We start from the raw sequence: 27333 nt of genomic DNA, 5'->3' as shown, positions 1-27333 counted from the left end.
CTCCACCAACAATGGAGTTCTATCACCTGCAGTCCTAGAGGACAGAAACACTGCCCAGGTTTACTACAGCCCCTGCAGTAAGGTACTCAAGAGATTAACGCTGAAATATGAAGTATTTAGATTTTCCTAAATGCTAATATGAAACTGACCATTTTTTTCTAGTACTAGTTTACCCTCCTAATGAAACACTAGATAAAATATGGAAGGTGTGACATCTGGTCCTACCACAATTTATTTAAACCAGAGGAATTTCATCTACCCTTGCTCAATATTTCAGCCAAAAGAATTCTTAGCTTATATGAATCATCATCTTTTAACCTCCACCTATGAGAGTTTCCAAATCTGATACTATGAAAGAGAAAAAAATTTGCTGCACTATGCTGGGCTGATGCTTTTGCTTCTTCTCTATTCTTCAAAGACTCACAGCTAAGAGACCCACAGGTCAAAATAAATGAGACTGAAATTCTCAGGGGACAAAAGGGCAACAAAACCTGCCAAGCAACTCTGTTCATGTGATTCAAGCTGGATCTGCTGAAAGAGAGGACACTGATAGAAGTCGAAAACAAATCCAGGAATGAACCCTGCTGTGATTCTGCTCCGTGGGATCTGAGAGTTGCCTTTTAGTGAGTGTTTCCTTTAATACTGTGGGGGTGTAAGTGGCATGTGTTAAAGCTGGTATTAGTTTGGAACAAAAATGTTTTTATTTGTTCTCTTCTTTGGATTTAAACCAGCCATTACTGTGGCTATATTTTGAACTGAAGGATCTTTAGGCATCTCTCCTCACAGAGCAGCTGTTAGCATTCTGTTTAAACTGAATAAATAAAATGAATAGGGATATGTCAAAGTATTGGAACAACTGTGCTTGAAATATACTAGCACTGTTCTTAAATTCAGAAATAGAAGAGTCATTAAAGCCACATATAAAGCTCTCTTGTCCCACACTGTACTGGGACTAAAAGCTAATGGTTTCATTCTACTGCATTAGTCATGCCTAAAAAAAAAATGTTTTCTTTAAAAAAAAAATGATGATCCTTATAATTTAATAAAATTCTAATATAGATTTTAATGGTATGTAACCTTAACTGGTAACAGAAAGTTTCAGTTATAAACATGTTTTATAGTTAATTTATTTGATTTTGAAGTATTGTGGCATTCTTTTAGGATACTGTCACTGTTATTTTAGGACTAAAAACAATTAAATTACAAGTGTACATTTTTCATTTCTGTAGATATGTTTTTTCTGGAAAAATAAAAATCAATATTTCCATCTACTTCAGTAAAAAGAAGAAATAGGTTAATATTTAAAATTTGGTATTGGGGTAGAGAGGATGAGGCTAAGACAGAACAAACATTCAGCTTTATATCACCATATTCTTAGGACAACTCTGTTCTTTTAAGTTTCTTTATAGTGATTTTTAATAATCACTCCATCAAACTGAAGTCTATTTCTCTGGTATTACAGATAAAAGTTAATATCAGTGAGCTCTTAAATGCCTTAAAACTGTATATAATATACCCAAACATATGCTAAAGGGAAGAAGCACCTAAAAAATACTTCCACATTTATATAGAACATATTCATCACCACGCAGGGAGGTATAGCTAGCCCAAGGGAAAATCGATGAATTTAGAGAGAAAACTGCCAAGGCCTCTAGTGGGGGGGGGGGGGGAGAGGGCCGTGAAAGATAAAAAAAAAAAAAAAACCCCAAACAAATGAAAAAAAAAACCCCAAAACCTTTTGCCACAAGGGGGAATCCCATTTAAAGACACTCAAAAGGCCTTCCCCTTCTCCCTCTCTCCACACAATTTTCTACAATCAGAAACTATCTATATGAGCTCATGGCATTAATTTTCAGGGTTCTCAGGGCAAAAGTAGTGAGAAAGAACTTAGAATACGGTACCTCTTACTGGGTCCCACTGGTAAAATGATTTGAAATTTACCACTGTGACATAGAAAAACATATATTGCTACTTGGGAAGAACAGCATGCCTCATTAACCCTTACAAACCAGTGTACAAAATCACATACAGAAATGCAATTACTAACCATAAACAGAAAATCATCTCTATAGAGCTGTAGCGTTCCAGGTGTTTTATATATATAAAAAGATGAACTAAATTAAGCAGATCTCATTACAAGGATTTTTTTTTTCTATAAAGTAGAGGCAGGCAGTTAACAGGATTCATAGCTTCTAAAGGCACTGTGAGATATTTTTTATTAGAAATAATTACAGGAAACTAGCTCATCATGTAATCTACCATTCCTAAACTAATATTTATATGAAACTGAATTACCAGAGGAATTTATAGGTTCAGAAACGGAAAAAGGAAAATAATTAGCTTTTACAAAAGAATAAAGAAAAACTAAAAATCATTTACAGGTGACTGAATAGGATTATAAAGTTATAGATTAGCAAGATGTTTAAGAATTATCAAACTTTAAAATTGTTTCTAACAATTTAAAATTTACATAAACGCTGAAGTGGCAGAAATTGATTTGGGCAATAGCCTTAGACCTATGATCTATAAATTGCAAAGCAAGTTACTTATTCTTTGAGGAGTAGGGAAGGGAAGGTTAGATGTACATTTGAAAAAATTACCCATCAACAGAAATCCTTCTATCAAATACTTACTATATAGATTCAAATATAAACCATATTCCACCCCACCCCCCAGAATCTGTATAAAACACAAGAGTGAACCAAGAAGCAATGTTTTTTAATCACTGTGTGTATATATATATGTACATATATATATATATATACACACACACATATCTCCTGTGAAAAATATTTTATATTAGATCAATATAGCATTCTAAAAACTTATTAATCACCACTGACTTCTAGGCTCATTCATTTGTTCTACCAAGAAAAATGTACTATTCTCAGTCTTTAAAGAAAAGGTGCCAAAATAACTTAAGACAAATCTTGCCCTTAAAGACCTTACAGTTTAATAAAGGGAGAATAACACTAGTATATAGATAAATGCAATTAAGAGAATAAAAGTATTAAGTCAGATGAAGAAGTAATTTCTAGTTGGAAGCATCAGGAATGGCTCTATGAAGAAAACAGCATTTGATCTGGGCCTTGAAGGATGGGAAAGCAGTCAGTGAAAAGGACTTGTGAAAAGAACACTAAACCTGGAGTCTTAAGACATGGATTCAAATCCTATCTCTAACCCCTACTGGCCTAACTCCCTGGACCTAGTATTAAAGTACTTTTTTAGAAAACAGAGGAAGACATACCTAGTGCTTACTATGTGCCAGGTACTGTGCATGGCACTTTTCAAATATCTCACTGGATTCCCACAACAACCTGGGAAGGTAAGTGATATTATTATCTCCATTTTATAGATGAGGACACTGAGGCAAACAGGGGTTCTATGACTTGCCAAGGTCACACAGCTACTAAGTGTCTGAGGTGAGACTGAACTCAGGTTTTCCTAACCTCAGGATCTATCAACCGCACCACTTAGGTTAACAGTTAAATGTTAACAGTTAACACACTGCCTAGGTTAACAGTTAAATGGTTTAAAGACTATCTTTTCCCTAACTCTGGATCTTTGAAAGCTAGGGTGGCTCCCTGGTTAAAATATAAGCCCCTTGAGGACAGGGGCAATTTCCCTTTTGTCTTTTTATCCCCCACAGTGCATGGTACACAGACAACTAATAGATATCTGCTGAAGGAATGATGGAACATATACCCTCACCTCTACTTGTCACAATCCCTCTCTTCCTTCACAGTTCAACTGCCCCTGGTGGAACCTTCCGTAATCCTTCCTCACCTAAAAATATTCTGTCCTTCCTCATATTTCCCTGGAGCACCTTACTTGGCACTTACTTTGTGCCCTCCATTCCCTACCTTATATTTTATTAGCTGTATGTTGCCCCCTATCCTCACCCTCTAGGAGAACAGAAATTTCTTGAAGGTAGGTACTACATAATTTTCTAAAATGCTGTGTGCTTAACAGTTTTCACCCCCCAACAGGAATAAGTCTTTGTTGAATTGAAATTGAAGAGTAATGGATCCCTGGATAGGGAAGGATTCAGAGCCTCTGGCAATAGTTAAGAAGTGGGGGAGAGCCCTATCTCTAGCACCCACCATCTCATCTCCGCTCTACTGGAGAATCAGTTAGAATAATTAGACCTTCATCTCTAATGGACAAGACTAATAAGCCAGCATCCTAAATGGCTTCCTGCCTACAGTCTCACTCTTCTCAATCCATTCCTTGCATAACTGAAATAATAATGTTCGTAATACTCAGGTGTGACCATAGCATTCCCCTACTAAAAAACTTTCATGGTTCCCTTATTTCCTATTGGCAAACTCCTTAGCCTGGCACTTAAGATTCTCTACAACCTGACTCCAACCTTTCCATCACACTGCTCCCTTTCACAAAACCTATATGAGAACAGCCAAAATGATGATCAGCTGTGTTCCCTTGATTTTATCATCCTCCAAGCCCATTCCTATCCTCATATATTTCTGCTGAAATCCTTAAATGCTCAGCTCAGGTGCCTTTTCTCAAGAAGCTCACTAGTCTCCAGCTGAAAAAGTTTTTATGCTCCTCAAATTTTCCTAAAAAATTTGCTTGGCCTCTTCCTTTGCCCCTATCACATTCTGTCTTTATTGTGTACTCATTTGTCTTCTCCACACACAATCCCCTCCCCCACTTTGATTGTAAGTTCCTCAAGGGCAAGAACTGTCATTCTTTTATCCCTAATGCCCAATAAATGTCTGTGGAATGGACTTGCTGTAGTCTTTTAGGAGTAAATTTAGTAAATCAGTTCCTCTCTTTTAGTCAATCAACAAACATGGTCATGTGTTCCATTGGATCAAACTTCTAATAGAACCAGTTTTGCTAAGAAGGAGAGCTTGATGGACAAAAGCAAACACATTGAAATTGGAAATGCATTTTTTTTTGTAAAGCTCATAGGCTTTAGCAAGCACATTTTTAGCAAAATTAAAACAATCACCACCACATAATTTAGATACTTTCACAGAATATTTTTCCTAAATTAGACAAAGGAGGGCTTAATGGGTTCACTAAACTTTCAAGGTGTTCTTCAGAGAAAAACTGGTCACAAAGAGTTAAATCCATTGGGGATTTTCATATTATTCACTAGATCTGCTAGCAATCTAAAGGTTAAAGCTGCAGCAAGACTATTTATAATCAACAGCAATGCAGTCTCCACAGATCTCATTTACAAAGACTGGCTTTGCTGCCTTAAAAGGCTTGTACTGGAACAATGACACAAAGCAAAAATCTGAGGGCCAGCAGACTTCCACTCCACACTGCATCCGAAAGTGCATCAGGTTCTGAATTTTTAAAGGATTTTCAACCAAACAAAGGTTCTACGGGCAACTTGGTGATGCTGGACTAATCCAACTTAGCAGAAAGGTACAGATTAATATTTAACTAATTTCATGTGACTATCTCAGAAAGGTGTAATGAAACCCTCAGTCTCAGTATTGCCTGAAGGATAATGGATTACATATGGGATTTACCTTCATTTAGTTATCACAAACTACTAAAAAAAAAAAATGTAAATTCCCTAGGTTTAGTTCTACAAGGAGGCACATTTAAATAGGTTTCAATTTAACATTCAAGAATTCTATACTTTATCAATTATTGAGTGCTAGGACCTTATAGCAGTATGAACTGTAGTAAATGCAGTGCTTGAGAATGGTGTCAAAGGAGCCTTTTTAGTTGATGTTTTGAGAGAAAATATTTTAATATACAAAAACAAGTAAGTATAAAATGTAGCAAGTCTACAGTATATGGCTTATTTCTTACTCAAAATTTTGAGATATACATAAGAATAACTTTTTAAAAGGGGGCTTATTGATATGTTAGATTTATGAAAATGTAATGTAATAAAAACTAAAACAATAATTTGAGAATACGTTTTTAATGGAAAAGAATCCACATTATATTAATCTATAAAATAAAGAAACAAACCTATTGCAAATCAGAAAATCAAAGTACTTAAGTTTCTTTAAAAAGAAACTGAAAAAAATCTTAAAACATTGCTACTTACATATGATAATGCTGAATTCTGAGTCCATGAAAAAGACTTTTATTTCTAAATTTTCCCCCTTTTATTTCCATTATACATTTATACTTTGATTTTATCATGCTTAACCAAAAGATAAGTCAAAAACTGCTTCAACTCACTCTTTCAAATGGCATTAGTTATAAAGATGTGTGAGGACTTGGGGCAAACTGTCAGGTTTCAAATTAGGAATAAAACACAAATGTACAAATATTGCATTTCCACCTCCCATTCAAGTAATAAAAAGAAAAAAGATGTAAAACTTTTTCAGAATTAGAACTGTGAGGAAAGATTAGTTTATTACCTTTAAAAGAACTTTCCTTATTACATATGGGTATGGGGGAGTTGGGGATTGCAGAGAAGAGTAGCAGGTGCAATAAAATGATTAGGTTTATAGGATAACAGTGTACATTCCCAAATGACTTTTATTAATAGCAGGAAGTGATTGGGAAATGTGCATTTGTTTATCTAGTTCATTCTCATATACCCCCTGACACTAAAGAAATATTAATTGATAATGACATTAGATGTTTCTTCTAATTTAATAAGTATATATTATTGTTACTCTAATCTTCAGTAAAATAAGTTATCAGATCACTCCAATGAGTAGTGAGAAATTGGGCCAATGTTCATTCATACCTTAGTAATTTAAGTAATAAAAGCTGTTCTGTATTGCTGATAGCACCCTTTATAAGTTCAAAGTCAATTCTTGTTTTTATATGCCCAGATAATTTTATCACAACTTTAAAAGACACTATAATAAAAACAGCACCTGTAGAACTCAATACTTAATGACTGACTTAGAAAATTTTCATCTTCACAATTTGATAATTATGAAAATAAATGCATCATTTCACAACCCTTTTAAAAATAAAGTCTGATTCACTATGCAATTATCAGTCCAAATCTATCACCAATAATATAACTCTCCAAAAATGATTTGACTAACTAACACACTTACAGCTCCAGCTTGTGCAAAGATTTGTTTTAAATTCTACTAGTAGTAAATGTCCTAGAATATAGGAAGATAACCTTTTGTCATAATAGGTACTTTGAATTTAATTTCTGGTTATGATGGACCACACCTAGGTATTTCATACAAATTCTGACCAGAGATATAAAACTATGAGACACTGGCTAGAGCAAAGGTTTTAGAGTGAAGTCATGAAACAGTTTTTCTTTTAGCTAAGCCTAGTGGGCCTGCAAGGCCCTAGGTATGAGTTCATATTTAAAAACAAATTAATCCATCCTTAAATTTGTCTTGATAGCATATAATTTTCTCTCCATACTTACAGAGAATTTTCTTTCCATCTTAAAGAAAAACAGAAGGCTATCAATTTGATGGCTCGATTTTTGCCATCTAACAATCTTAATCTGCTCTTTATTTTGTTTTGATAAAACAGACCGTTTTTGTAATGAATGCTGGAAATCTGATTCCTTGTTTATGTAACAGTTAATTTCCTTATATGGAATAGTAAATCATCACTGTGATTTACCTTACATGTCATATCTAAGAATCACTATATGCATTTGGAAAAAAGAAATCCTATTGTCTGTCTTCATTTCCTAAATAACATCAAACTTTTTTTTTTTTTTTAAAGCAATCAGGGTTAAGTAACTTGTTCAAGGTTACACAGCCAGTTATTTCTGGGTGTGGTGCTGAGTGTCTGAGTCCGGGATTCGATCTCCAGGTCGTCCCAACCCTGCAGCCGGTACTCTTACTCGCTGAGCCACCTGGCTGCCTCTAAGCAATTGGGGTTAAGTAACTTGCTCAAGGTTACACGGCCAGGTGTTTCTGGGTGGGTGCTAAGTGTCTGAGCCCGGGATTCGATCTCCAGGTCGTTCTGACACTGGAGCCGGTACTCTTACTCGCTGTGCTACCTGGCCGCCCCTTAACATCAAACTTTTAAAAGACAAGCATAAGTGCATGTGCATATCTATGACTGTTTATACCCTAGGAATGAAGGAAATTCTCTAAATTATATTTGTTAAAATTATGGCATCACAAAGTTATGAGTCATATTCTACTGAAACAAACTCAAGCTATCCAAATTTCTTACTGTATTAAAATACTGCCTGAAATTCATGACCTATTTAGTTGTCAGATTTCTGTTATGTTATCCAGAGCGAAGGCATATGACCTAGAGTTATAGTTTAATTTAGTTTTTAATTTTTAAAAATTTTGCAACAAATATTACTTGGTGTTTAATAAATCAAAGTAACATTTTTTTTTTCTTCCTGAGGTATTCCCTATTGAAAGGCATTATCGTATCTTAGTTCCTCAATGCACACACAAGCCTTCTCCCCTTCCCTCCTGGGGCTTGGCTACTGGGTACAGAATGTCCACCAGTTAATCTATTTTTGGAAATGTTTTGTTCCTCAAACAGAATGATAAAGAACCCAAATGAGCCTATCTCAATCTTGCTGGGGAAAATATCATAAGGCCAGCTTCCAAAAACTTTTTCTCCCACATTTTCCAAGTTCAAACCTTGAAAGGCAGACTCTTATAGTGGATTGAATACCAGACTTAAAACAAGGGCAAGCTAGGCTTCAACTCCATATCCAACACTTTCAGATGTGAGATTGTTCATTTAACTGTTCTATGACTCAGTTTCCTTATCTGTAAGATAAAGGAAACGAACAAGGGCCTCTAATATCCCTTCCAATTTTAAACTATGATCCTACAATGACTCAATGTCAAAAAATCAAAATAAAGGAAAAAGGCACAGAAGATTCACAAGAACTTGTCAACATTCCATACTGACTTGCCACAACCTACTAAAAACAAAATGCCTAGAAAGCAACATTTTCCTTTAGACACATGCCAAGTTCATATGCTGCCAAATATGTAGTCACAACATAGTATCAAATGGGTTCAATATCTAAGTTGTTTGCAACAATATTTCACAAGCTAATCTCTGTTATCTTGTTACAAAATTTGTTTTTAAGGAAGCACTGTTAATGTAGTCTTTTCTCTCCAAGGAAAAAGCTGAAAAAACTTGTGAAAAAGTCTCTTGATACAGTAAGAGATTAAATCTTAAAATCTTCCCCAGCTAAATCTGTTTTCTTATTATACTAGTATTTCACTTATCTGGAGGCCACTTATTTGGCAACAATACAGCAGTGAGCCATTAATCATTACATTATCTGTAAATGACTTCTTTTTCAGCTCTAAATTTTATGATTTCATGAACCAGAAAGTAACGCAAAAAAGCTTCTGAGCAACCAAAACAGGCATCACAGTCTATGTACTGAAGCACCTAAACATTACAGCCATAGAAGAGCCCCTCTGGTTCTCACTTACAGCCTATTTATCTTTATTTTGTACACAATTCCAATAAGCTTGCTTAATTAATTTCATAGACCAAAGCAGGTCAGAATCAATAAATTAGAAAAGGGAAGGTAGGGCCTAGCTAGTAGCAGGCACACAGAAAAACAATAAGATGAAAAGTGACAGCTCGACAGTAAGGAAAACACAGAAAAACTACAGACAAAAACTAAAAAGAAGCACAATTCAGAACTTTACAGTGTACCCAAGGGCACTACTATATTGCATCAAATCATAATATTTTATTTTTACAATGATGATCCTGTGTTATTAAACATTATTTTCTAAGAAGTCAGGTAGATTTAGAAAGCTTTTCATTAATTTTTTTTAAGTTGGGACATTTAAAGATACAGGCTTCATTATGTGGAAATTTTATCTGGAATACACATTACACCAGATAAATTAAATGCTACTGTATTCTTGCCATGTTATTCTTAGTTAATGGGGGATCAGAGGGGAATTAACAAAGATAATTTGGGTCACAGTCTCCTAAGGAAATAAGCTACTGTGGTTTATAATAGTACTTTTACTTATTTTTTTTTAGAATACAAACATGAACTAGTTTGAGGTGGGTAGGGAGGGAGGCATCTGACAAAGGAACTGTATTCAATTTAATTAAACAAATAAGTATTAAGCACATATTATATGCTGACCGTACTAGAGGTACAGAGATGCCTCTGAGGAGTTTAGAAGATAGTGAAGAAGTGAGACATCTACAAATAATTATAATACAAACTTATGATGTCATAGATCTACAGCTGGAAGTGAGCCCGGGGGCCACCTCGGCCAATCTCTAATTTTTATAGATGAGCAATCTGAGGTTGGGTGGAGGGGAGGGGAGAAGAGGAGGGTTAAGTGATTTGGCCAGATTCACATGTAGTAAGCGAAGAGGCTGAGACTGGACACCAGGGTCTGAAAATCTAGTGCTCTCTCACTTTACACTCAAAATAATAATGTAATGAAGTGGGTAGAGGAAGTTACACATCAAGGTAGTTACTCTAGGTGGGAAGAACTGTTTCCAGTTGGATGAATCAGAGAAGGCTTTATGCAGGGGGTAGTAACTGGGCCCAGCCTTGAAAAAAGATGATGTGGGGCAAGTCTGTTCAAGGAATAAACAAGAGAGCATGCATTAATGTCCAAAGGCAGAAGAGATCAAGATGGCAGAAGGAACAAAGTAATCCAATCCGGTCTGAGTGTAGATAATATGAATGGAGTAATGGGAAATAAAGCTAAAGATACAGGTTTAAGTCAGATTGTGAAAGGCTGTGAAATATTTGTAAGAAATGCATATTTTACTTGGTAGACAATGGAAATTCACCAAAGTTCTTTGGTCCTGTGTATTTCAGTATATTACTTTGGCAATCTTGTGAAGAATGGGTCAGAGGGAGATCTAAGACTAGTTAAAAGTCTGGAGTCCAGAAGTTCTGTTAGGATGGGGGTGGGGAGGATGTGGATGTGTGTGTGTGTGTGTGTGTGTGTGTGTGTGTGTGTGTGCGTTCTTAACCTATTTTGTGTGTCATGGACCCCTCTGGCAGTCTAGTGAAGTCTATGGATCCCTTATCAGAATAATGTTTTTAAAAGCATTAAATACATATGATTACAAAGGAAACTAAAGGCTAGTGAAAATAAATATGTAATTTTTTTCTTATCTAAATCCACAAACCCCAGATTAAGAACCTCTGAGTGAGGAGGCCATTTATTGGTATGCATGACAGCTGACCAGGGTACGTAACAGGAATGCTGGCATTGTAAGTGGAAAGGAAGGATGGACATTATTGTGATATTGTGTAGGCATATTCAGTAGTCCTTAATAATCCACTGAAGTGTGGAGTGAAGGAGACAAAGATGACCCGAGGAAATGAACATTGCATCACCAAAAATATGGAAGTTGTGAGGAGCAAGCTTTCCCCAGCTGGGGAAAGAAAGAACACTTAACTATTTGAAAAAGTAAAGTATTTTCACCATAATTTATTAAAAAAATTTATAGTACAACTCTAAAATAAAAAAAAAATTTACTCAACTTTAAAATTTTAACTGCATCTTTGGAAAAGAAATAAAGAACACTTGATCCACTTGCTACAGAATGAAATGATTAATCAGAATAATTGTTTTTCTTCCTTCTTAGGAGAGACTCCTGCTTAAGCCAATATTTCAAACATAATGAAACAGCATCCTTGGATAATGTAAAAGATCAGCAGTCAGAATACATGGATTCTATCTAATGTCAAACAGCAGGTGATTTTTTTTTAATGAAACCTAAGAACAATTTCTGAAAAAAAAATTTGATAAAGTTAGCTGAAAAGAGGTGCAATTTGATTAATTTTGTACAGATCATAAGAAAATAAGACCCTGGGGTGGTCAGGTAGCACAGCAAGTAAGAGCACCGGCCCCAGTGTCGGGATGACCTGGGATTGAATCTGGGCTCAGACACTTAGCACCCACCCAGAAACACCTGGCCGTGTAACCTTGAGCAAGTTACTTAACCCCAATTGCTTAGGGGTGGCCAGGTGGCGAAGTGAGTAAGAGCACCAGCCCAGAGTTGGGATGACCTGGTATTGAATCTGGGCTCAGATACTCAGCACCACACCCAGAAGTAACTGGCCGTGTAACACTGAGCAAGTTACTTAACCCCTATCGCTTTAAAAAAAAAAAAAAGAAAATAAGACCTTTCAAAAAGTAGTATTTCCCAAACAATCAAGTAAGATTTAGGGAGGAAAGGGACCTTAGGGACCAGTTAACTGAACAACTTCCTTGAAAAAAAATACATTTTATTGATACTTTTGTTTTTACAAGAGTCATTTCCCCCCTCCCTCCACATTGAATCTTCCTGTGTGACAACAAAAAATAACTAAACAAAAAATATCCAATTCAAAGACCATATCTGATAATGTATGCAATATTCTATTACAGTAATTCCTCACCTATGTTGTGGAAGGATGTTTCATTGTATTTTCTTTTTGCTTTTTGGAGGGGGGAAGGCAGGGCAATTGGGTGAAGTAACTTGCCCAAGGGCACAAAGCTAGTAACTGTCAAGTGTCTGAGGCCAAATTTGAACTCAGGTCCTCCTGAGGAGGACCGGTGCTCCATTCACTTCGCCACCTAGCCACCCCCGTTATATTTTCTGAAACAGTCATTATTTTTTCATTACGATAATCAGTTGCTAAATTTGATCAATTCTACCTTTAAATTACCCACACCCACTTCTTTCTCTCCACCCATCCAGTCACTACTCAAACCCTCATCCACCTCTCACCACTGGACCACTATTAATAGCTTTCTAATTGTTCTCCCAGCTTCCAGTTTCCTCACCTCTCCAACTTGTCCTTCAAACAGCCTCCAAAGTGATTTGTAAAACACAGGTCTGAGAAGTTTGATTACTTTGCTCCAAAAACTTGAGGCACTCCCCTTTGCTTCTATGATCAAATCCCTCTGACATTTAAAACCCCTCACAGCCTAGATCCAATCCATGTTTCCTGAAATGATTTCACATTACTCCTCTTAGGCACTCGGCCAAACTGGTCTACTTCCTATCTCCTATATGTGATAGGGCATTTCACCCCATATGTATTTGCACAGGCTACCTTCTCCTCTGTGCCTTGAATACCTCCCCTCTTCTCACTTACACCTCTTGGAATCCCAAGCTTCCTTCAAAGCACAGCCCAAGTGACAACTCCTACAAGAGGAAGCTCATTCCAGTTCTCCCAGCTGAGTGTATTTCCCTTTTACTTCCAAAGTATTTCATAAATGCTTTGAATTGATTTATTTGTGTATATGGTGTTTCCCCTCACAGGCTGTAGACCCCTTGGTGGCAGTTTTATTTTTGTCTTTGTATCCCTAGTATCTGGCATAGTACCTGGTACATAGTAGGCACTCAATAAAAACTTTCAACTTTCTTTTAGTGTTCAGAATTTTATTTTACATTGTTATAATCATGTATATAATTGTCTCATTCTGTTTCAATTCATACAAATCTTTGTATGGTTTTCTCACTTTCCCTTCTTACTGCACAATATCTCATTATAATTATATGCCATAATTTTTCCAGCCATTCCCCAATCGATGGGCATCCATTTTGTTTCTGGTTCTCTGTAACCATGAAGAATGCTGATATGAAAATCTGCAACTTTCTCATTTTACAGAGGAGGAAATGGAGGCCTAGAGAAGTTAAGTGACTCACCCAAGGTAATACAAATATAGAAGTAGAGAAGAGCCAGGGTTTAAACCTAGACCTTTTTTCCACTGCACAAAAAAAATCAATTTAAACATCTTCAAATGTCTAAGTTAACAGAATTATTTCCATTTCCATTTAGATAATGTTTTTACTCCCTAATATAATAGAAACAAAGACTTGGAGCTGAAAGGGACCACAGAAGTCATCAAGTCTAAACTCCTCTTTTTACAGATGAGGAAACTGAGGTTAAATTGGGGAATAACCAAGGATCATGTGGGTAGTGTGTGAAGTGGGATATGAACACAAGGCCTATGCCTCTCAAAAAACACTACGTCCTTCTTGTTCTAGGTAATCCAGAAGAACACCCCGCAATTAAGGTGGCATCCAATATTCAAAATCAGTAAGTAAAACTAATGATCTCTAGCACTTCTAAGTAGCAAAAGGAAAAGCAGCAAAGACCCAGTGGTGGTGGTGAGGGAAACAAGGGTCTGAATAATCTACTTTGGAAGATCTTATCTTGAAATGAGATGTGTATCAAGCAACCTCCTTCCCTCACTTTTCTCCCACTTCACATTCCCATTCGACTCTCTTAAGGAAAAATGTATTGTACTTTGAATTTTTCAATTGGAAAGTGATGTATTCTTGTCTCTGACAACACAGATGTATATGGACTAAGTAAGATGCTGGACTCCCTGACCAAAGATCCACAATCTAAGGTTAAAATGGGAATACACTGCCTAACAGAACCTGAGCTGCATATACATTTTCTGGACACCTCTCCAGCTTCTCATTTAGGGGCAGAGCCTCAGTGCATTGCCTGTGTACCCATCTGTTAATCCTTATCCCTATACTCCACATTAATTTCACCCTGGGCATCCAGTTTGGGGGATTAAACCTCAACTAACTTGGATAGTATAAAAACACTTAAATGAAATGACTGAGACCCGCAAAGGAAAGAAGAACAAACTGATAGAGATACACAGAACTTTGTCAAGCCTCTCCTTTTCATCTATCAGAAGGCTAAAAGAACCATTTATTACAGTCTCCTTCTTAGCAATAATTCCCCACTGGCCACTCTTCTCATTTCAGGAAAGTTAAGTTCTCACTTTCCTTACTTGGTTGAAACATTCGAGGAGGAGGAGGAGGAGGAGGAGGAGGAGGAGGAGGAGGAGGAGGAAGGATACTCAGCTTAATTCCCCTTTATTCAACCACCATGTGACTACTTCCACTATACTTCATCCAAACCTAGAAGACCTAGATAGGCCCTGCCTCCCTGATTAAAAAACAAACAAAAAAAACCCCATACCAGATCCATATCCCTTAAAGCCAGTGATTTTTAAAAGGGGAATTTCATAGCTTAATATTGCCTTAACCACTAAATCGGTAATATGACTTTAAAATTCAGAATTTGGTTCACAGTGAAAAATAAACAATGCACAGGGTGTGGGACTGCTTCCTGACTGTTTCCTTTAAAACTAGAAGCCTCAAGAGCTTTTTAGATATGTTTTCCCTCCAAACTCATAAGAGTTCCTAGGCAATTTTGGAAGTATCAGAGAAGACACATGTTTGCAGGTAGACTAGGAAGAGGGGAGCAAGAAACGGAGGTAAAGGGAAGATTTTGGTTTATTTTTAAGAGGAGTGGGCATTTTTTTCCAACCCAAGGAGAAAATCTTTCAGCTATAAGAGATCTCATGATTTAACAGGAGGCCTCAGGACTCAACAGAAAGGAACAGTCAAAGAAAAGGGGTAGGAATTCATGGGAGAGGAAGCAGATGGTTTAATATAGACAAAATTAAAGAGTTAGCCCTACCTACGTCACACAGCTTTGTTGTGAGTAATGTTCTTTTTGCTATAGTAATGTGAATTATCTCCAGGTAAAAGAAAAGGGGTTTATTCTAGGAAACAAATTTGCTGAATGACTACTATTATAGAAGATACAAGCATTTAAGATAGAAATTTAAGGAGACACCAGGAAAAGCCTACGATCATATGCTCATGCTGCATACACCTCCTTCCTACAAGACCAAATCTTGAAGTTAGCTGGTAACTCTTTTGCATCTGCTCTATTTTAAGGGCCCTGCCATTTTGAAACACCTAATGCACCCCAGGAAAAGGGAGGGAACTCATCTACTGAGCAGCAAGGAAGATTATGGCTCCTTATACCTGTAACCATTGGAGGAAGAGAGAGGTAAAAGTGTGTGGGTTTTTTCTGGTGTGATGGGGGGTAGGTACTATAAAATGGGAGTACTCTCCCTGTTTGTCACTTGATTTTTTGAAGAGGAAGACTGCCAGGAAATGGCAGCACCCAGGGCGAGGGAATTTTTTAAAAATAAAATACAAAAATGGCAAAGCTAATAAAGTAATAAAATATTTGAAGCATGTTTGAAAGTAAAAATATGTAACATTTCAGATTATTCTGGCCTATGTTAATTCAACTACAGCAAATTGGTCATTTTTTCAACTCATTTCTTTGGGTTAGGGCTCTTGCTAGAAAAAATCTAAAATGGGTTGTATTAATACAACAAATGGTTCTCATAATAAGAAAGTCTCTTTTGATATACAGCATTCTGCAAATTTTCACTGACAATATATTCCATATTCATTAGTTTTATCAGGGTTATCAGTTTTCAATTATTCAGGGCCTATTTAGCTCCCTCCCCCTCACCATTCCTCTCATTAGCATCTTTAGGGAGTGATCAGGTAAGGAGTAATCAAGACAGATCAAAATCAGTATTTTTCAATTCTTCAGGTCTAATTAAATATGCTTGGAAGGGGAAAGGATAGGAGGAAACTAAACTATCTAAAAGAAGCCTTTTGCATCTTTAAGTTACTTTTAGTTTATCCATTGTTAGTCTAAGAGTAAAATTTTGAAAGTATATCCCCAAAAGATGCCTTAAATGAAAAAAAAGATTTTTACAAATATAATACAAATACAAAATTTTTACAATATAAAAGCCACAGAATGTTAAAGCTGAAAGGTACCTGTGAAATCATCTCCAACTCTCTGATTTTACATATGAGGAAAGTGAATTTATACCAAGTTTAAAAAACGATATGAAGGAGAGAAATATATTTGGTTCTAAACATGAAAAGTTTTACTTTGCTCCTCTTACAAGCAAGCTTTTACATAATCTACAATGGAATTCACTGATTCTCTCCACAATTTAAGCCTGGCTTAATAAGAGATGACAGGTCCCCCTCCCCCACCAATTCTCATTACAGATTAAAATATTTTACAGCACAACTAAAAGTATAATGACCTTTAAAATTTTGACAAAAATAAACCATTTAAATGTAACCTCTCTTATAGCACAATAATAAGAGACAGCCTCCTATAAAGGATAGGGAGTTAAGAACACCTGGATTTAAATTCCTCTTCTGAGATACATAAAGAATGTTACTTTAGGTGAATCTCTTAATGTCTCAGTGCCCTCCCTCCCCTCACACTATAAATGGCAGAGCAGCAGTTGAATTCACAGAGAGGCAGTTTCCTTACATTGGATTCCATAAATCAATTAATAAGGCACAATGAATAGTTCTCAGAATAAGAATAAGAATTCTCAGAATAAGAAATTACAGACCAGGCTTTGTAGGGCTCAGAGGTCCCTCTGACTGTCAATGTCCTTTGACTGTAATAGTCCAGCACGAAGGAGTCCCAGGGTATATTTGGGAGGGATCCTGGTGGATTGTGACTGAAGAATTCACAGAAGAAATTAATAACCTGGGGTTATGGCCAACACATTCTATCAGCGTGAGGCAGGTGCCCCCAAAATGAACAAAAAGGGGTATGAGTTGTGGCTATTGAGGCCTGGATAGAGTGTGGTCTGGAAAAGGTCCTGGGTTATAAAGGTCACTGTTGGCCTGTGGAGCTTTGGCTGGGGTGCTTTTCCTTTAGGGTTGTGGCAAACGGTTCCTAGGGAACAAATATCATCACTCTTGAATTGTGGGTAGTGGCTAGAAGGGGTCTTGAGCCATAACCCTCTATTCTAGCGGCAGAATGTAAGTTCCTTAAGGACAGGGAATATTTCTGTGTTTTGTATTTGTCTCCTCAGTGTCTAAGGACAAACAACAACAGCTTAGCATGTAGTAGATGTTTAATAAATATTTGTTAGATTAGACTGATCAAAGCAAAAACCATTTTTTAAGAAAGTGCAGTGTAAAAAAATGGTGATATGACTATAAAATAAGCCACATTCCTTCAGTATCTATATCCAAAAGAGGTAACATGGTATGATAATGTTAGATGACCAGGCTCTTGATAGATAACGTGAGCCTGGGCAAATCACTTAATTTCTCTAAGTCTCATTTTCCTCATTTGCAAAGCAAGGACAGTAGTATTTACACTAGCTACTTCACAAGGCTACTACAGCAAAAAAAAAAAAAGTGCAGAAACTAGAAGACGCTAAATAAATGCTTTACTATTACTATCCATGAGAATATGGGTTGGTATAGACATACATGTTTTACATAGCTTAGGTTTTCTAGCAGTTCTTTTGCATGCATTTTATTTTTATTAACTATTTCTGTAAGAGCAATGCAAAAAAAATTCATTTATGGATTTTTTTTTTCAGAAATGAACATAAAAAAGACATAAAAAGTTCATTTTTAAAAAGTTACTCTTAAATTTTATGTACTTTTTTTAGGTGGCTTAAACAAATATTTGTTCAAACTATGGTGAAAAGAAAGTGCCCAGAGGATAAAAAATGAACCAGCTGGATGCAACAAAGTCAGGATTTTTAGTGTGCATTGGTATTTGCCTTTTTATCTTCATTTTTCTTTATGTGAAGAATACAAGTCCAAATGAACCAAAAGAAGAACCAACATACCCAGAATCAACAGACTGTGGTTTTTATCCAGATGAAATATGTTCAGCCCTTTTTGAAGGAAAAGGAGCTGCCCCTCAAATTGGACAACTCTGTCAGCAAAACACTAACCAACCTGAAATAAGCCCTTGCCTAGGGACACCAGGCAGCTGTAACTGTTCTCTGATTTTTCAGGGGCTACATTTCATAACAAGACCCCTGTCTGCAGAAGAGGGTAATTTCTCCTTGGCATATATCATAACCATTCATAAGGAGTTAGCTATGTTTGTGAAGCTTCTCAGAGCTATTTATGTCCCTCAGAATGTTTACTGCATACACATTGATGAAAAATCACCCCAGAATTATAAAGCTGCAGTGAAAAACCTGGTTGACTGTTTTGAAAACATTTTTATTTCATCAAAGAGAGAGACTGTGATTTATGGCGGATTTTCAAGACTACAAGCAGATATTAATTGTATGAAAGACCTAGTGAGCTCCACATTTCGGTGGAAATATGTAATAAACCTCTGTGGGCAAGATTATCCAATCAAGACAAACAAAGAAATCATACAATATATCAAAAGCAAATGGAATGGTAAAAATATGACTCCAGGAGTAATTCAGCCTGCACACATGAAATACAGGACACACCAAAGTTACAAAGAATATGTTCATCAAGGAAATGCTTATGTTTATCCAACTAAAAAAGAAAAAAAAGATCCCCCGCATAACTTAACAATATACTTTGGAAGTGCTTATTATATACTCACTAGGCAGTTTGTTGAATTTACACTGACAGATGTTAGGGCAAAAGACTTGCTTGAGTGGTCAAAAGATACATACAGTCCCGATGAACATTACTGGGTTACACTGAATAGATTAAGAGGTAAGATGAATGCTGGGCTGTCTGGGTTCTAGGGGAACATGAACGGATAGTAGCAAGCCGTTCAGCTCCAACTAAGATTCATTCCATTTCAAACTTTATCCATTCCAACAATTTCCCCAAGAGCTCTTTAAGCTGCTGCCAAATGGGATGTGCATCCCATGGTAGGAGTAACAAGGCACATCTCTTTATCAATGGTATAAAACCAGCCAAGACCAAGGCTTCAAAACCTGTGGAGTTGGCTCTCCTCCCTCCTTTTCCCAAACAATTATACAGAATCCTCAAAAGCCTCAATTTGAAAGTTATGAGACTGCCCGAATACAAATCTTCTGAAATACTATTTAGAAATATAAATGTTATTTATAATAATGTTTGTAGTTATTACTTTCTTTGAACTGTTTTTGACAGGTTCCAAATTTAATCTACTATTTAGGAAAAATAATTAAAATAAGGAGATTAAATTTATTTTCCTTTATATTATCTTTTAAGGAAATCTGCTTTACATTTTTTCCAAGTCTTAACAAAAGAAAACTGGCACATGTTGGTAGACTTCCAATACCAAAAGACGATATGTTAGAAATTCAGAGGTAATAAAATAATACACAAAATGTATCATTAACTTGAATGATAATTTTGGATTTAATCTTCTCTCATCCTGATTAATTTTATTTCAAAAGATTAACAAACATTTGTTAAGCATTTACTATGGGTCAGGTATCATGTTCGGTTCTGGGGATACAAAGAAAAAATTAAACAGTTGCTAATTTTAGCAAACTAAATAATGTGAAAAACATATTATTGGGGCAAAGTGCTTTATAAATGTTGCATGATAAGGACAGAAGAAATGAAATCTAAACACATAGCTATATTATTTGGTGAGGTCAACTATTTTTTCTTCTGTCTTGGAGAAGTTAGACCTCTTCATTTTGGTTTTCCTTTAGTAAACAGAAGTAACTTTTCATGGACTCTTTAGAGCCACATTCTGTACTATTTATGAGAGAGTTTAAGAAAATATTTAGAAAAATACCCATTCAGTTTATGCAGCCAAAATGGATGAAATGCAACTTTAATGGTTAAGTATTAAGGTGATTCTTCATGGTTTACATAATGTTAAGAAAGAATATTAACTATTGAGTTCTCTTAGTGGTCCTGGACCCCTTAATATCCATATATCTTTGTTAGTTGTTAACAATAGGGGCTGCAAATTCAATTTCTTTTTCTCCTTTGCAGAAGCTATGATCTCACTAGAGAGCAAAATGAGGCAAATATTCCTTCTTAATCCTACAAAAAAAAAGGAGGTGAAACTGCTAGAGAAGTACTTAAAGGGAATAATGTTTAGTTGGAATTCACAGAATTCAGTTGTGATGAACTTTAGTGATCATCCAATCTAACTTTCTCATTTAACAGATGAGGAAATTAAGGCGCAGAAACCATTTGATAACTTGCTCAAGGTCATATGGATAATAAAAGGCAGAGAGGGTTCAAACATAAATTCCCTTAATTCTAAATTCAGTATTCTTTTTTTTTTTTTTTAAAGCAATTGGGGTTAAATAACTTCCTCAAGGTTACATGGCCAGTTATTTCTGGGTGTGGTGCTAAGTATCTGAGCCCGGATTTGATCCCCAGGTCATCCCAACACTGGAGCCGGTGCTCTTACTCACTGTGCTACCTGCCCACCCCCAGTATTCTTTTTACTAGACCATGTGGCATTTTTTTTACTTCTGTGCCCAACAAAGTATAAACAAACAAACAAAAAATACTAATTACTGTTAATGACTTCCCACATATACTTTAAAATTCTGTTCTAAAATATCAGTTCACTAGTTCTTGAATTTGAGGAAGGAAAGGTATTCTTTATGGATAATTATGGTTATTTTTAATCTCCCACAACTGAAATTATCTTTTTTTTCTTAGATGCTCCAGGGGCTACCCCAAACGCTGAGTGGGAAGGGCATATTCGGGCTATTAAATGGAAAGATATGGAAGGAGTTGTTCATAATGGCTGCAAAGGTAATATTAAACGTCAAATTATAGTTAAATATACAGTTATCTCTGAAAGATTGTGAAGAACATAAAAGGTATTATAGAAATAGCAAGAAGAGTAAATGTTCTGACTTTCTTAAGTGGGAAAATGGTAGTGTCTATAACCTATAGACCAGTAAATTTGATTTAAAATTGTTACTAAAGATCTAAAACATATTATTAAGGGTCATTAAGTCATTAAGCACAGGCCAAGTCAGAAAATTTCTTCTTCTCCCTTTTTTTTTTAAACAAAGTAGAGACACTGGTAAGCCAGGAGAATGCTGTACATATAGTTCAGCTGAATTTTAGCAGAGTACTAGGCCCAAGTTTCCCTGTGCTCCTCTCATGAGAGATATATGAAAGAGAAGGAAGAGTAGGTACGTGGATTCAGAACTAGCTGAATGCTACTTCCATTTCTCCTTGGAAAAAAGCTTGAATTATCATCAATTTCTGGGATTAAAGTAAAGATGGCATGTTTATTAAATCTGTAGGGGTGGGAAGAGGCATGAGAACTGTGTGCAAGTATCTGGAGTACTGTCATATAGAAAAAATATGATGACTTCTTTTGCTTGGCTCCAGAAAGCCAATAGTGGATGCAGGTTGCAGAAGTAATAGGCTCCAATTTGATAGAAACACTTCCTACAAATCAGAGTTGCTTTGGGAGTTAAGAGGTTACCCCTCACTATAAGTCCTTGAACAAAAGTTGCACACCCACTTCTCAAATATGTTATGGAAGGGGTTCCTGGGAAGGTATGTGTTATGCAAGGTAGCCTCTGAGATCCCTTGTAATTTTGAGATTCTGTAATATTCAAATGGCATGAGAATAATAAAAGCACTGACTCTTAAACAGTACTCTTCCACCTGACAAAAACATCTATAAACAAACTGGATATTATCTTATAAACTAGTGCTCAATATTTAACTAGAATAGATAAATTAAGGTTTTATAATAAAGCAATTGTCAACCTGTCTCTTCTAGTTCTCTTTCTGTGTACTAATAATGCAGAGAAAGAATAGAATATGATTTTAAAATTAGATTTAAGGTGCAACATTGTTTAAACTTTGTTTCAAAATGTTTAAGGTACAAAATTCAACTTCCCTCCAATGACATTCAGCAGACTATGTTTCTGCCCATTAAATGAATAGTCAGTGGCATTCTTAAGTTGGAAAAAAAGTCAAACCCATTTATTTACCTGAGTTAAACATGTTCAAGAGGCCTCAAAATGGACTGAAAAGAAAAAAAAATTATTTCTGTCTTTTAAGGACTTTACAATATTTAGCTGGGGGAATGAACACATACAAAATGAATTTCACTGTGTATGGGCTATTTAAGCAAGATGCTTGAGAGAAAAAATTCTACCCAACCAAAGACATCTGTGCACCATTTATACACTAAGCATTTTGTAAAGAGTCAGTCATTTCTGACTATAATCAATCTCCTATCCATAGAAATGAAAGAAAATATAATAGTAGCTCACATTTAGATAACACCTTAAGATCTGTAGAACACTTTATAGACACTGGCTCACTTGATTCTCCCAACAACTCTGTGAACTACATAGTGCTAATAACACTATCCCCATTTTACAGGTTGGGAAACAAGCTCTGAGACTCTGAATGGCTTGTCCATTATCATATAAGCATTTCCTACACGACAAAGCAGAATCTGAATCTGGGTCTCCTGACTCCACATTCTTGAATTCTATCCATTATGGCGCACTGCCTCTCACGATGATGTAAATAGCTTATTTACCTATTCTTATATTACATAGAGTTTGATTTGTATATGTTGAATCAGTTCTAGAGAATGAACTTGCAAATTCACAAGTTCAAATTTGGTACAATTCTTTATTTGATTATGATACACTGGTCATGCAAATGAATCAGGTGCACCAGACCAACGAGCTGGAAGAAAGCCAGGCCTGGCTAAAACAAACAGGCTGTGTGGGCTTAATAAGAATTTTAATCAGACAAGAACATGGTCTCCTCATGAGGACATTGGCCACCTGGTAGATTTTTTTTGCCCATAATAATTTATGAAAACCATCTACATTAAGGCTTAGAGGAGTTGTTGTCTTAATGGAAGAAATTGCTGATTTGAAGTATTAGAGTAAGATAAAAGTATGATCTTCAAGCAGTAATATTCAATGGCATGATCCTTTGACAGGTAAATGTTGAAAATGTAGAACTACTAGATTTACAGTTAGAAACTGAGGATTAGGTGAGTTAAGCGACTTGCCCAAGATCACATATAGGTAACAAAGTAAGATTCTTCAATAGTTTATTACGGTTTTATTCAATAGCTGCTCAAGTGTAAAATAAATGAATACTCCAAGTATCTATAATTTCCCTGGTATTGGTACTCCCTCCATCAACATACATCACAATCTATAACTTTGGTAGATCATCTTTGAGAACTGCTTTTAACTAAAACAAAAAAAAAATCATCAACCCGAAGCCAATCTGGTGAAGAGATGTAAAGTATACAAGTGGCCAGTAATGCTTGTTGATTTATTTACAGACAGTTTACCACTGGTTCAATACCAGAACACATGTATTCAACTGACACAGCCTTTAAGAACCCAGGGTCACCTTCATGCCATATGGGGGGCATTAGGGAAGAGATGTCAAAGTTAAATAGAAACTGGTAATACATATTATTTATTGTATTTTTAAAATTTATTTTGCTAACATTTCCCAATTATATTTTAATCTGGTTTGGGATACACTAGGGAATGTGAGCTACACGTTGTGTGTCTCACACCTCTGCATTAGAAGCTTTGGTGGAAGGCTCACACATCTGAATAACATTTAACTACTTCAGTTGCAGCTGTGTAGAATTATTGTGTTTATAAGAGTTTGAGGGAGTTCAGTTTTATCAAGAGAAGTTGGGGACCAACACTTATACTAATCACTTATGTCAGTTCTAATCACTTATGTCAGTTATCATATAATAGAAAAGATGGTACATAAAGTTATAAAGCATTGATTCTATTATTAATAAGGTAAGAGAAAACCTGAATATTTGAAATTTTATGACAAAATTATTTTTTCTTTCCAAAGTTAAACTTTAACTAGTAATATTTTGCTTAAAATTTGAAATACAAAAAAAAATTATTTATATTTTAACCACATATTTCTAGACATCTCTATTTAAACATGCATTCACATTCCAGAGAAATTTAATTCATTCAATAAACATTGTTTAAGCACCTACTAGGTGCAAGACACTGTGTGAGGCTCTAGGGATAAAATGATAAAAATAAGTCACATATTTAAACATATCTAAACCCTTGGGAAACTTATTCTCTTCTGGAGAGGATATGACATGCACCTAGGTAAGTATAACACAAAGTGGACAGTGACAGGTAAAAAAGAGATTGCTCTACAAAAAATTTGAGGAAGAAGAGAATTCTTTTCAGCTGTTAAGGGGCCGGGGAGGGAAAGTTTAGGGAAAACATTGGAGAGGCAGTGCCCTGAGCTGAGCCTGTAGGAAGAGGAGAGGAGAATACATACTAGGCATGGAGAATAATCTTCATGAATAGTAGGAGGCTGGAGATTACAAATGCAGCTGAGAGGAAAGGCGGACAGTACAGTTTGGCTGGAGTGTGGAGAGCATGAAAAACAAACATGAAATAAGGTGGAAGAGGTACTTGTATAGGAAAAGGCTCTGGTCAAAGTTTCATGAAAAATCTAAATGTAAGTTTTTGACAAATCAATGGTGTTCTTCATAAACTCATTTTCTTGCATCTGTAACCAGAATACAATGAAGTACAAATTATCAGATTCTTGTGTTACCATGAGACTATAATTTAGATGTAAAAAACCAATACAACATCACTATTATGCTTTGGGGCTTTAATTCCTAATTTAAAAAAATTTTATTATGCATAATAAAATAGTTATGCTCTCCATTTGGAAATCATCCCTTAAAAATTTAACATATTTGCCCATCTAGTCTAACCCAAGAGAACACTACACCCCAGGCCTTGGATTACCAAACCCCCCTGCAATGCCTTAGAAGAAGCAGTACTGGCTTGCCTTATTTTTGTAACCTTCCCTCCCCCACCGTGTTTTGTTTTTGTTTTTGATTTTTGCTTTTTGAATCCAGTTCCCTTGTGCTTTTAGCCAGCCAAAGGATTCCACAGCATTCACCCATGACAGCCATTAAACTTTGTTCAAAAACTATAGTCAATGGGAATAAAAACTTCCAATTAGCTATTTATAAGCCAAACTCTAAAAGCCCTGCCATCAAAGCTACTATGGTAACCTCAGGTAACCAGTTTATAATTTCAACACACATCAAGCAAACCAACAAACTCACAGATGATGTCCTGTTATAGAAAGTTATTTTTACAGAACTAGAATTTTATTGTGTAAACAAGGGCAGCTGAGCTTGTACTAACTATGGTTTTAATTTATCTTAACAGGCCATTATGTTCGAAATATCTGTGTATATGGATTGGGAGACTTGCAGTGGATTATTGAATCCCCTCACTTATTTGCCAACAAATTTGAGCTTACAACATATCCACTTGTGATGGAATGCTTAGAGAGAAGATATAGACTTAAAGTACTAAATCAGGCAGAGGTCCCTTCAGAATCACATTGGCATTTGCAAGAGACTTGCTATTTTAATATGAAAATAAATATTTGATCAACAAATAATTAATACTGTCAAAGAATAAAGAGAAAAACTATCAAGCCTTCTAGTTCACTTTTTTATTTCTAGTAATCTGTTGTGTTTCCCTTGATTAGAAGGAAAGGAACACAGATCCAAATAAGAAGAAATGAATACAAACACTGACAGCCTACATCTATCACTCCCATTAAAAACTGAACAATGGATTTAGAAATGAAGAATATTATATGCTGAACCTTCATAAATTCAGGGAAGCAAAGGAAAATCATAATACCATATTATTCATTGAAGAAATCCTCAAACTTCAAATTGCTTTACGATATGAGTCACTGAAAACTAAAATAACTCTTTAACATAGTTCTAGAATAATCAATTAACAAGCATTTACTAAACATTTGCTATATGCTAAGCACTGGGTAATATAAAGAATGTTCAAGAACCAATCAAAGGAGAATAAAGGCTGGATAAAATGGGCAAATCACATTTTGAAATTCTGTGCTATCTTACAGAAAGCTGTAAAGAAACAAATATACTTTATTTAAACATTAGTTTGTCTATAGTTATCCTTAATGGTGAAACGAGCAACTTTGTTATAGGAATAGGATGAAGACTGTATTATTCTGAAGTAAAAAGGAGTCTATTATGGTAAACAGTCATTAAGAAGTTTATAGTTTATCTAAAAATTGTCAGCTAACATTTTAATATCACTATTTGACCTGAATCACTCCCCAACAATGATATGAATTTAACCAATGGCTACCTGCACCCTGACTAAGGAGATAAAAAGTTATAAAATGTCTTTCCTCCAAAAGAGTTCTAAGCACCTCAGAACAACATAAAATATGAATATATGTATATATGTAATACAATAACAACACAATAAAAATAATAGAGAAAGGAAATAAGGAAAGAGCCAAGATCAAATGATATAAAAAGGAAGGGCATCATGAAAAAAATATATAAAATATAAGCAAATTTTGAGAGCCCTCAAATTGGCAAATGTATCCAAAATGGTGGCAGAAATACAAGAAACTGCCCTTGAAAGCAAGCAGTGGAAGAGAAAAAGGAATAGTCTACCAAATGAAGAAAAACCAAAGTGACCTTGAAACGCTACCTTTTGAAAACATTCCTCACAAAAATGTGTGGTTTCAATGAGTATTTAAGTATTGAACGGTTTTTTAAAAGAATTTTTAAAAAGTCAATTTATGATTATATTTACAACAACTCTCCTAAAATTAACACATTGGAGATAATACTTTGTAAAAATTTTCTTCTGTGTCTCATTCAAATTTATTTGAGGTTGGCTGTTTATAAAGCTCAGATTCACCATAATTATATTCCTTGGGTTATCAACCATAAAGTTAAAAAAAGTTTATAAAAATAGCCTTTCCAGGGTTATTTTAATCACATGCCCAAATTTAATTAAG

The 27333-nt window shown here is 35.5% G+C and overlaps 2 protein-coding genes across 7 annotated transcripts in view; one reads left to right on the top strand and one right to left on the bottom strand.

Moving 5' to 3' along the window:
- Positions 1-27333, bottom strand: part of RTF2 (replication termination factor 2) — a 70390-nt gene that overhangs the window by 20380 nt on the left and 22677 nt on the right. The window lies entirely within an intron of this gene.
- On the top strand, positions 315-25968 carry LOC138149440 (beta-1,3-galactosyl-O-glycosyl-glycoprotein beta-1,6-N-acetylglucosaminyltransferase 7-like). Of its 6 annotated transcripts, none has more exons than XM_069072451.1 (8): positions 316-623; positions 11512-11621; positions 13432-13568; positions 13906-13957; positions 15631-15745; positions 18201-19245; positions 21157-21252; positions 25695-25968. In XM_069072451.1, the coding sequence occupies exons 6-8, from the start codon at positions 18261-18263 to the stop codon at positions 25919-25921; spliced, it is 1308 nt and encodes a 435-aa protein (XP_068928552.1). In that variant the 5' UTR covers positions 316-623; positions 11512-11621; positions 13432-13568; positions 13906-13957; positions 15631-15745; positions 18201-18260; the 3' UTR covers positions 25922-25968. The 6 variants fall into 6 exon arrangements, 5 of the variants coding, with proteins under 5 accessions (XP_068928554.1, XP_068928552.1, XP_068928555.1 ...); XM_069072452.1 differs by lacking the exon at positions 316-623 and adding an exon at positions 5222-5403; XR_011165326.1 differs by lacking the exon at positions 18201-19245 and having other exon boundaries at positions 315-623; positions 25695-25733.

This window comes from Petaurus breviceps, unplaced genomic scaffold, assembly GCF_028583685.1.
Source record: "Petaurus breviceps papuanus isolate PSGF00001 unplaced genomic scaffold, PetGlider_PUasm1.0 90847, whole genome shotgun sequence".
Lineage (NCBI taxonomy): Eukaryota > Metazoa > Chordata > Mammalia > Diprotodontia > Petauridae > Petaurus > Petaurus breviceps.
Note: the sequence above shows the minus strand (reverse complement) of the source record. Positions and strands in the feature narration are given on the sequence as shown.